This window comes from Phalacrocorax carbo, chromosome 7, assembly GCF_963921805.1.
Source record: "Phalacrocorax carbo chromosome 7, bPhaCar2.1, whole genome shotgun sequence".
Lineage (NCBI taxonomy): Eukaryota > Metazoa > Chordata > Aves > Suliformes > Phalacrocoracidae > Phalacrocorax > Phalacrocorax carbo.
This window is the reverse complement of record NC_087519.1, coordinates 12407125-12419149: the sequence shown is the minus strand read 5'-3', so window position 1 is coordinate 12419149 and position 12025 is coordinate 12407125. Positions and strand designations below refer to the sequence as shown.

General features: G+C 40.8%; 1 protein-coding gene across 4 annotated transcripts in view; it reads left to right on the top strand.

Annotated features, from left to right (window-relative positions):
- The first annotated feature begins 546 nt into the window (after positions 1-546).
- GALK2 (galactokinase 2) overlaps positions 547-12025 on the top strand; it is a 49889-nt gene continuing 38410 nt past the window's right edge. Inside the window, exons 1-4 of one of the 4 annotated variants that reach the window (XM_064456354.1) lie at positions 547-1082; positions 3717-3805; positions 5182-5305; positions 10229-10319. In XM_064456354.1, coding sequence (XP_064312424.1) covers positions 1030-1082; positions 3717-3805; positions 5182-5305; positions 10229-10319 — 357 coding nt within the window. In that variant the 5' untranslated portion in view covers positions 547-1029. Of the gene's footprint in view, positions 1083-1854; positions 1955-3714; positions 3806-4262; positions 4464-5181; positions 5306-10228; positions 10320-12025 lie in introns of those variants that run through there. The other 3 variants (XM_064456352.1, XM_064456353.1, XM_064456355.1) reach the window with 3 other exon arrangements.

Below are 12025 nucleotides of genomic sequence, written 5' to 3'. Positions count from 1 at the left end.
CCTGGCAACCGTGGCCTGCGGGCGGGGCCCGCTGTCCTCACGCCATCCCTCCCGCCTTCCCTCCATCCCTCCTCGCCGCCCTGGCGGCCCGGCCCGGCCCAGGGGCGTTGTCGTCCGGGAGCCCTCCCCGGCGTGGCGTCGGGCTGCGGGTGTGCGGGCGGCCGCGCGGGGCGGGACGCCGTGTACACCGGTGTGAGCGCAGCCCGCCCGGCTCCCGTAGCGGGGCTGAACGTGCTTGTGGCTGCGCGTCACTGGGTGGGAGATCCGAAAAGCCCGGCCGGTCACCAGTACTGGCGACGTGGCTTGGTCTTTAAGCACTTAAAAACCGGACGAGTCGAACGTTGGGGGCTGTGTGATATACACCGAAATAGGCCGTAATAACGAGCGAGTCGGCTCATTTGGAAAGCTCGGGTCCTCACAATAATTGCGGCCATTGAACTTGGGTGAAGAGGAGCTGTGAGACTGAGATGAGGTGACAAAACCACGCACCAGAAGGAAAAAAAAAAGGGGGGGGGGGGGGGAGGGAAATAAAGCTGTAGGGGAAAGCATTGCCACTTTATTTGGTGTTTTCACTACACGTGAAACGGTAGTTCTCCGGCACGGTGCTGGAGAACTGGCACCGGCCTGAAGCACGGCTCCAACCCCGCAGGGCCGGCGAGGCGCCCGCCGCGGCAGCCCGCGCACCCAACTGCGGCAGTTCTTGAAGTTTCTTTGTTGCCGGTTAAATTCTGACAGGAATGAAGAAAAACACCATTTCCTTTTCACGTCGCAGCAGCTTTTCTGTCATGTCCGGACAGCGGTGGGCGAGGAGCTGAAGGCAGGGCGGCCCTGCAGCGGCGTGGGGTGCCGGCCAGACAGGCCTGCGGGCCGTCGCCGCCGCGGCGGTGCCCTGCCGCCGGGGCGGGGAGAAGGCCGGGCTGCCGGCTCCGCCGCCCGGAAGGACCGTGTCTGCCTGTCCCGTGACCGCGGTCCAGCCACAGCTACCGCGCCACTGCCCGCCTCAGCCCGCGGCCGGCGGGGGGAACCCCCATGGCGGCGGACGTCCCCGGCACCATCCCGGTTCAGCTGGTGGAGCAGCCCAGGTGGGTGGGTCGCTCCCCCCAGCCCTGGCCCCGCAGCAGGCGGCCAAGTCCGCAGCCCGGAGGGAGGCGGAAGCGCGGGGGCGCGTACGCAGGGGCGGGAGGGCGGTCTGCAGGTGGAGAGGGGAGGTGGGAGGGCAGGTGGGACGCTCTGTCTCCGTGCCCCCAGGTTGAGCTGTGCGACGGTTTTGACTTGCGATATGTTGATTTGGCTCAGTTCAAATAGCGCGTCACTTGCGTTTCGTGTGGCCCCGGCTGCACCCTTGCCGCAGTCACGTTGGCCTGGGCATACTTGGATTTCCCCGCCAGCAAGCGGCCCTGGGCTCTGGGAGGCCTGCGGCCTCCTCTTGCTGCCGCCGCCACAGGGCCGGCCACCGGCCCCTCCTGCCCCATCCCAAACACCGCTCCCTGCAGCCCGGACGCCCCTGCTGCCTCTCGCAGCGCCGCTGTGGCGGGAGGGGGAATAATTCATTCATCTTTCCTCCTAACGTTTATTCTTTTTTTTTTTCAGAATTTTGAGGATACTGATTATCCTTTAGTCATTTTGGCTATAAAAGAAACGCCCACGCGATTCCCTGGAACAGCGTAGGCCTGGCTCTGCGCTGGTGTGCCTGCAGCACGTGCCAGCATGTGCCCTTTCCCCACAGAGTTGAACTCGGTGTGTGGAAGCATAACACACAAACAGTTCAAACGAACCTTTTTACCTGTGTTAGCGCTGGAGAAGGGTCATTTTTTTAAACTTTTGATACTTGCGTATGGTTGCGCTGTGTTTCAGTGTAACTCACGTGGAAAGGACCAGTCCAGCATTTCCAGGCTTGGATGTGTGAAGTTGTGAGGGACGCCTTTGCTTAACACTTCTGACAGTCATCTTTGATGTAGGTGCTTAAAATGCAGCACGCGTGTTGCAACATCAAGGCCAAAGCGTGTAAATAGCCTTTCATCAGGCCTGCTTGTAAAACCCACATTAAAAAAAGAGATCAATCAGCACTTAGATAAACACGCCCCCGTGACTGCTGTGTTTGTTCTTAGTCTCTTGGTACCAACACCACTATAAAAATATCTGTGAAACAAAGCATTTGACATACTGACACAGAAAGGAATAAAGTTAACACCTAGAATTCTGCCAACAGATTCCCCCATGGACTATAATATTATTATTAATGTGATCTAGAAAAGGGATTGTACAATGAAACGGCAGAAATTGCTTCTGATGATTGGAAGAGTGATAAACCAGTCAATACTAGGGGAGATTACACAAAGGGGAAATTATAGAGGGACATAATATAGCTTTGTTACTGGGCACCACGATGGAAAGATCTGTTAAAAAAAACACAGCAAATAATAGCTTCCCATCTAATGAAATCTTACAAACCATTTGAATATATGTAGTTGCACAGTGACACCGCTTTTACAAAGAAAGAAGTACAAACTAAATAATTGACTGTGAAATTTTGTAACATCTGTTTCTCATTGATGTCTTCTTACTTACGCTTTGCATTAACTAGGCTTCCAGTCCTAGTTTTAGACTAAATGTGGAAACCTTAGCAAGGTTCCTATTACTGGATTTTTGTTAGTAGACTAAAAACAAACAAACAAAAAAATCTAATTGGCTATAAGCTTTAAAGCCAACAGGGTATGCCAGTCCCATTTTAAAGATTATTTTTCTTGTATTCTTACTGCTTTTTCATCATTTTAGTCTGTTGCGTATATTAATGAAAGTTAATGGGTTAGTCTGCAACCTAAATTGCTTTAAGGTAATTTTGAAGTGAATCACTATCACATTTCTTATGCTTCACTAAGACGATGGCTTAACCTCTCCTCAGTCTTTGTGTACCCACTGCGTGACATGCTAAAGCATCCCAACTTGGCAAACACAGGGCAGAAGCTAGACACCTTTACAGCCTTATGAAATAAAACAATGTGCCAAACTTTTCTTTTCGTTGGAACCTTCAGCTGTATGTCTAGTACCTTGAAATGGAAAACCTGAAGAACTTTCTGGGAACGGTTGCTATAAGCCTGTAGAGTAAATACTATTTAAGTAAGTCTCAGGGATAATCTGAGGTTTGGAATTTTAGTTCTCTGTATATGCATTTGTACAGAAGTGTCTAATAAGGAAACAGATAAAAGTCAAGACAGAAAAAGATGAATTTGCTCAGTCAGATCTGGCTTTGCAGGGGGTGCCTCTGTGTGTATGTGACACATTGCAGTGCCACAAATAAGCTATTGGCTGACACTGCCAGATTCTTCCTCAGTGACAAAAAGTTTTGCAGACCTGTGGCATAGGAGAGGTAGGTGGAGGCCATGGTATTTTTTTACCCCAGGCAACTGCCTTCCCTGTTTCTGTCCAGAACCAGCCTAGACAGAGGACTTAAATGAAATAAGGCCCCTTCTGTCCTTTTCAAGTGAACATACACATTTACTTATTAATTAGAATATTTTAAATAGAGTCTTCTCTATTTAGAACACCAACAGTGTTATGTGAAGAGCAAAAATAAGCAGCTTAATGTCACTCCTGATGTAACAGGGAAAACTCCAGGTGGTTCAAAAAGTTGTATCGAATTTACTTCAAGAAACATGGAAAATTCCTGCGTTTTATTCAAATATAGTCCTTCTAAACATTTCTAACCTGCCTTTCAGATTGCAGAAGCTAAAGGAGATGTTTATATCAAAATTTGGATCGGCTCCCAAGTTTTACGTTCGTGCACCAGGGCGAGTCAACTTAATAGGTAAAAGAAGAAAATTAATCTTCTGTTATTTTATCTGCCATCATGGAAGCCTAGTAGTTTAAAACATAGAATCAAAATAATGTTGGTCTTAATTTTATTTTTTTTCAGAGAAGTTGCTTGTGATAAATGGAAAAGAGAGTATCATACTTTACTAGCTTTTACTACAGCTCGTTATAAACAACTGCACACTCCAATATCAGTTTTGCAAAAAACATTTATGGACAGTAGTGATGGTTTTGAAATTTGGAGGAACTTGCCAGCTTATGGTTGCACACCAGTTTTTTGAAAGGCTTTGGAAAGCTAATCTAAAGTAGTTGATGAGCAGTGCATCCAGAAGTTAAATTAGTATATTTTAAGTATGTTATAAGTTAAGTTACCAAATATAACCAGCCACACAGCAATGCATATGATAAAAGCATGAAATGATTCTACCACTGTGTCCTTTATTCTTCCATAGAGATGCATCCACAGAGCTTCGAACAGTTGGTTGTGATTCACTGGCAGACTGGAGAGACACCATTACATTGTATTTAGGACTTCCTTGTATTTCTGCAGCAGTCTTGTTTTTGAGATTTCTCTATCCATGTTGGGATTGTGCTCTCCCTAGGGCTAAAATTCTTGTATATTCATAAAGTAACCCTATGCATTTGAATACATTGTAAGTAAAAGGGTCCTGCAAAACAGAGCTTTAAAATTAATTAGTCCGTTGTGCAGTTAATTATAATTTTTATCTCGGTGTTGTGTGAACATATGCTAACTGGGATTTAATCCCAAGAGAGAGGATGTTTAGTACCTACATTTTCTATTTGAACGTTACTTTATGTGTTGTATGTAACTGTATTAATGATTATTTAAATATAATTATCTTCATGGAAAAAGGTCCAGGAATTTTATGAAAAAAAACCAACAACAACCAAACCAACCTCCTCCACAAGCCTTATCCAGTGGCTAATGAATCACCCACATGAGCAGAGGAAATCACATAATGAGGAGTCATGTGGTGCCTTTATCTCTTCCACTCATCAGTTAAATGTGATTGTTTGACTTAATTTGTTGTACTGTCGCAACAGTGTACAGATAATGTGGCTGTTCCCATTGTGGGACAATACATAGTGGTTTTTTCATTTTTATAAGCCAATGTTAAAACAACGATTTATGAACAGATGCAATAGATAAAAACACTAAAGAAAGAACAAAATTTTTATGCAGTAATATGAAGCGCAGGAAATGCATCCCAAACTTCAAGTGATAAGGGTTGAGAATGTACTCAGAAATTACCTCTACAGTAAACAACACTGAACCCCTGTAGAAGCCCTGTTACTGCTGGTGTAGAAAGAATTATTCCAAAATATTTTAATTGTCTGTTTCTTTGGTAGGAGAACATATAGACTACTGTGGTTATGCTGTGCTCCCTATGGCTATAGAACAAGATATACTGATTGCAGTAGAACCTGTAAAAACTCAAGTTGTGCAACTGGCAAATACCAATTCTTTGTACTTGTAAGTAATTGCTTTGTTTATTCACTAATTTTTATGAACCTGTTTATGCAATTGCAATACAGGTTAACTTTTCAGAGATCTGACAAGCTTTCATTGCAATATACAGTTTAATTGTGTAAAATGAATTATATAAGCAGATGCAATCCCATTGACTCAATGCTGTGCATATTAGTTTAGAGCAGTAGGTTTGCTGCTTCTTTCTCCCACCTGTTTGTTCAGATTTCTTTTGTGAGGCTTCTGATTTTTCAGTCTTTCTAAAAGTGCAGTCCTGTCTTCCCTTCTTTTAGCTCATCTTTCTTGAGGTAATCACCATAACTGGCAGCAGTTCAGTTTCTCCTGGAGAAGGGAATTAAATGCTTTGTAATCAATTACTGTAATGTAAGCTAATACGCCCCTGCTCTGGAGAACCTGGGGCTCTAGTTTCACAACACAACAGCTTTAGCAGCAATCATGGCTCAAAGAGTCTGTATTCCCTCTCTTCCACTTCCTCCATAGCTGCTTGTTCATAGACTAATTTAGGTTGGAAGGGACCTTTGGAGATCCCTTGTAACTATCTTGATGGCCTTCTGCTGGGCTCCCTGCAGCTTGCCAATGTCTGTCTTGTACTGGGAAACCCCAAAACTGGATGCAGTATTCCAGCTATGGTCTCACAGTGTAGGCAAATAACCCTGCCATTCTTTTCAACTTCAGGCACATTTTTCTACCTCCTTCCTTGTAACAGACTGATGTTTGTGTGGCTGCATGACAGTGCAGATCAGGTCACTTATCCACATGAACTTCTGTGGGCATTTTGCAAAAATCAGAATCAGAACAAGCTTAGTTTAAGCCATTTTTACTAAGCCATGGGTTTAAGGCAATGGTAAATTACTCCCTGAAAGCACAGTGTAGGCACAGGGACAGGAACATATTACCAAATGTAAGAACTATTTAAGCACACATTCCTGCCTAAAGCTCAGTTTGTCATAAAAACATGTTCTGAGCTGCTGCCTGAGACTAAGGCAGTTGAAAGGAATTTTTACTTCCATGGTAAGTATAAATAGATAAATAGCTCCAATATTTTTCACTCCGTTTGTGGAGTATGTTTTCACATAGCTGGGCTGCCCAGAAGGCAATGGCTTGCTTCTTTTACCCCTAGTGCCCCTGTCCCTGCTTCTAACATCAATCCATCCTCTGCCTTTTACCAGGTGTAGTACTTGTCTGATCTTAAGGTAAAGTGCACTATTCACCCATTGTTTTGCCTGGTTAATTTTCTGTCATTTTAGTGAATTGAATTGCCATGAACTCAGCACTAAAGCTGACTTGGGGTAAACAGTGGGAACATGCAGTGGTGAGCAGGGGGAAAGGAAGTGGAAGATGTGAGTGGGACCTTTCCCTTTCTTTAATAGCAACCTACAACAGGGCTTAAGCTGTATTGCAGAACCGTTCTGCAAGAGGCAGAATGATAACAGCTTTGATTAGGAGAAGTTGCCTTAATGGATACTAAATAAAGCAGTAAACAGAAGGTAAACATTTTTACTTGGTCTTTAATCTTTGGCACATTACATCACAATTGAAATGGCCTTCTCCGAAGGTACATACAGTTCCTGCCACATCTAGAATTACAGCCTTTGAATTCAAATTGCATACGCAGTCACTGTATTTTTGTATCTGCCCTGGTTTCAATTTGAAATCATATGTTTTAAACCATAAACCAAGAAGAGGTCTCAGAATACAGCATTAAGCATCTCTGTTTTGTCGAGATGCTGTTGCTTAAAAACAAAGCTAAAACATGCCCATAATTTCATAACAAATAAATATTTTTCAACACTTCGAATGTTACACCACATAACAAAACTGTTGACAGTGTATCTTTTTTTCTCAGTCTGTTACACTGGTAGATTTATGCCTGTGGTGAATGCATATATATAGGCCTTTGGTGAACAAGGACTAACCATAAGCCTCTGTAGAATCACTGTTCCCTGTTTCCTTCTTGTTTTGTGAACTGGTAAAATGTGTAACAGTTTTGTAGCCCTCTTCTACCCTGGTAGTTCATGTTAACTTTTAGGAAAAACAGGCCAGAGAACAGGTTGCAAGAAAAACCACCTAAGTGTTTTTCATCATAAATCATTCCAACTGATCAGATGTTATTAGGGCTAAAATGGGCTTCAAAAGTTACAGTCTTCTGAAGTTCCTGATACCTCCCCTTCATGTAACATCTTTGTCATTGAGAAGTACGTGTACAAATAATATCTGACATGATACTTTTCAAAATGTCTTCGGAAATACCAGAGGACGATGATTCTCAATTAGTTTCCATCTCTTGGCGAAGTCTGAAAGTCTTTTTTTAAAAAAAGTCAGGTTTATTTTTACAGAGGACTCAAACAGATAAGCTAACAGATTGACAAGACAATGAGGTTCTGTGAGAAAGAGCCAAATTGGTTGCTCAAACATATGGATTAATTACTATAGAAGCAGTAAAAAACACCTCAGCCACATGTTTTTTTCACACTACTCAAAAAACTCACCTCTTCTAATTATACAGAAGAATTGGAATGCTTGTATCTAGCCTTGGAGAAGGTGCAAGCTTTCCCAAGAATCCTTTAAAACAGAAAGGCTGGGACACACAATATCAGAATATTTTTACTTTATGAGTATGTTTTTCCCAATTTTTAATTGTATTTTGTTATAAAGTTCTTACATGAAACTGCCGACCTTCGGATCGAGGACAAGACTGAAGATTTATTGATTTAAGATAAAGCTTGGGCATTTAGGAATTGGTGTTTATAACAAATTTAATGTGATAACAGAAAAATAGACTTAAGGATTCTGGCAATCCTGACAGTCCCACATTCTGTGTTTTTGTGTATTATGTCCATATGAAACCTGCCAAAAACAAAGCAATTTTTCTTCAATTTTCTGCGAAGAAGATTTCAGAAATGAGCAAAATGCATTTTAAGAAGTCATCAGTTTTATTTATCTTCAGAACCAGCAAACATTATCATAGTATATGTCCTCTTGTTCACTGAAGTTTTACTTTGTCTGATTGTATAAAAAGAATTATGGAGACAAAGTATTTTAGAACTCTTTTTTGAGGGGAAGAGAACTTAAAATTTGCTTCCTGTTAATCACTTTTATGGATTGATTTCCATCAACCTTGCTTTTTTACAGTAATAATTTAGGATTATTGTAGAAAACAAGCATAAGCAAACACAGGATTTTTAAAATCTTCATTCCTTTGACAAGTATTTTCTATTTTGCAAGTTCTTCTGGGTTTTCTGGGTTTTTTTTTATATTCAAAAGCCATAAGGAAAATGATGTTGTTTTATTCTCTGGGAGATTGTTCTAAATACACATGAATCTCAAAATGGAAGAATTTACAGCTGTTGACAAACTTCCCTTGTATTGTAATCTCAAATACCAATCCCGGTAATTTCTGACACTAACTTTGTAGAGGTCTTTGTTACTGCATTATTGGTAAAGTCCTGTAAATGGCACTATTTTGAACAGTTCACATTGAAAGACAGCAACTTCTATGTTAAACTCTACACCAATTGCTGATATTTCTGCACTGTATTGAATGTTGAAATTGGATGTATAGCTGACAAAATGGTAATTCTAAGTTGATGAAGGGTAAGATCTGTCATGTAACATTGAGCTAGAAATAGGTTGTAGACGGGTAATACAAGTGGAGTAGCTCACTACAGCATAGCATTAGACCATATGAAGAGGGGACAGGATTATGGGCCCATTTTTACACTGATTGTTGGTTTGGGGGATTGCAAAATTTTAAAAATTGCAGCCCTTAATTGCACCAGAATAAAGTGAAGTGTTTAGCCATCTTTTAAAGACAATTATGTCATTGTAAAGATGCTTTATATTAGTATAACTGTTTCTCCGTAGGTAACAGAATACCGATAAAGACACCTTCTCACTGGTATGCAGGTATTAACTAGTGATACTATTTTGGATAAAAATAAAACCAGCACGTCACTAACCTACATTGTTTACAGAGACAGACTGGGACTAGCGTAAGAACGAAAAATTCGATCCCTTTAAGACTTGCAGGCTGTCCCCTGCTGTATAATTTCTTGGAAGTGTTTTTATTCCCATTAAACCTAAATATATCCTGGGAATTCAGCTGCCTCTGTTCATCTTGTTTGGTGGACCTTGCCTTGTAAAGCTTAGTCTGCAACTTATGAATATTTTTTGTTAGCTTTTCTTGCATCTGTTAATGACATCAGGTAGATATAGTTACTGGGCATTCAACAGTATAGACTTCTAAACAGTCTGCACTTCTTGGTGATTAACGCATGCTCTGCACCTCACTCCGTGCCCATTTTGACAGCACCTATCTGTAGCATTAGTTTCTTTAGGAACATTCAGGCTTACCATTTTTATTATTTTGAAATGAAGATGGAGTAGGAAAAGCATTATCAGAATTATCCTGGCAGAAATAGATAAACTATTTTAATTAAATTATTTTAATTATATCTTGTAATATACGTAATATAATTTTGCAGCATTGGGCCTGTTTTAGTGAAGTGCCACTCAGAACAAAGGTAATGCAGATGAATTCCTGAGCACTGAGCACTACACTACTAGGGAGCCTGAAGTGTATTTATCTCTGTTCTAGGTTTGACAGATACGATTATTTAGATTTTCACTTCTCTAAGAGATCAAGAGAACATACACACATGTGATGGAAGTCATGCTGCCTTAATTAAGGATGCCAAAGGCAGTTTAATTTCTGAATTTATTTAATAAATACCCTTATAGAATGGATTAATAAAGAAGATCTGTACAAAAAAAACCCTGAAAACATTGCACCAGAAAAAATTAATGTCAAAATTATTTCGTTCATCAGCAGGTGGCAGTAACAAGCCATGTTTTATCAAACTAAATTTACTGACAAGTTAAAGCCTTAAGGTTTTTCTGTTTTTGCAGGGATTTCAGTACGAGTGTTAATAACATTCAGATTAACAAAACCAAACCTCAGTGGCATAACTACTTCCTGTGTGGACTGAAGGGTATTCAGGTAAGCCAAATCCATTTAACTTATGAAATTAATGTAGAAGTAAAATACAACAACTGTATCTATTCACCCTTGGAATACTCCTCTGCGTTCTATAGCTTTTCTTGACATACAGTTAAGTATTTTTATGTTAAAATTTGAAGGGGAGATATGAGTGGGTTTGTTTTAAAGTATTTGCAGAGCACTATTTTAATTTTTATTACATAAATTACAATAGCAAATAATTACTTAGTGAAGTCATGATCCAGCTCATTATCAGGATGACATTTCTGTATTTTGAAGTTAAAAAGAATGCTTTCCAATGGAATAATCTAATTAAAATTTGCTTTTAAAAAGGTTTGGAGGCTTGTCTGTCAGGACACAAAGATCATATTTTTGTCCTTTTTTTCCTATGGAAACATTTAAAAAAACCTTAATTTCCATTAATGTTGGAAACCTACAACTTGTGCACAACAACTGAGTGTAGCTGACTCATGCAGTAGGCACAAGAAAACGTAAAAAGTAAGTAACCGGCATATAGAAGAAATATTCCAGTAAGAACCATTACTTATCCAGATTTTCAGCATGTGGAATTTGAATGGGATTTTAAAAAATTCCTGAGTTAAGAGTGCAGCTATGCAGGAAATGGCACACTTAGGGTAAAGGCAGGAACAGTAAAAAGACAGACGTTTTCCTGTCTGCCCATTTGAGCTTTATCTTCTCCTTTGTGAGCTAGCCTGTCTCCAGACTGACTTGAAGACTGAACTCCTTGTGAAACCAAGTGCTGATAGTCAGTGTAGTCCTGGGAAGCAGCATGAACTCAAAATTGAGGCCTCCTGAAAGCCTCACCTGCTCTATGCAGGTGATTTATGTCCCTTTGAGGAAGAAACATGGTGACTTCTTAGCTGAATGTGAATGCAGTGATATTGCTGGAAAGGCAGATGGGATAAACTGTGAAGGCTAGGTCAGGGACAAGTCGCCACAGCTAGCCCAAATTACGGGTAAATGTGCTTTTTAAAGCATATGAAGTTTGCCTCAGGATAGGCCATCTAGGTCACCCCACAGGACAATCCAATAGATAAGGACTGCAGACAGCCAAGAAAGCCTGCCTCTGGAGTCTTCCAAATACAATATTTGGAACAGTCAGTGCCACAAATCACATTATTACTTTACTATTCCTAAAGAGACCCCCAGCCCTATGTTTACACCCCAATAAATTACTTATGTTTGCAGTAACATGAGTATTTTCAATTTTGTGTTGCTCAGTAACACAGGCATTTAAATTGCATCGACTGTAGAAATATAGATTAGGTTTCTTTACAATATATCCTTTCTTATATTAAGGCTAGCATGACCAATTGACTTTATTTATTTTGCAGTCTGCTACTGAGATTTGTTTCCTAAGGACAAGTTTTCATACTTGAAGGTTAATTTGCAAAGCAGGTTTGCAGACTCTAGCACTGGCAGAAAATAAGCATAAATGTTACAGACTTAAGAAACACTGAAATACAAGTACTCGGAGGGTCCAGTGGGATAATCTGTTTATATTAAGTTGAACATTCTATCCTTTTGGGACAGAACAATTGCAGGACTTGGCAAAGTCCATTTTCATTTTTGAAACTGAAGTACATTTTCTATTTAAACATCGCGTGATAAGTTTGCAAGCCTGATTCACGTTCAAGACAATCCAGAAACTGTGGATCAGTTTCTGGTTACTCAAGTGTTTTCTG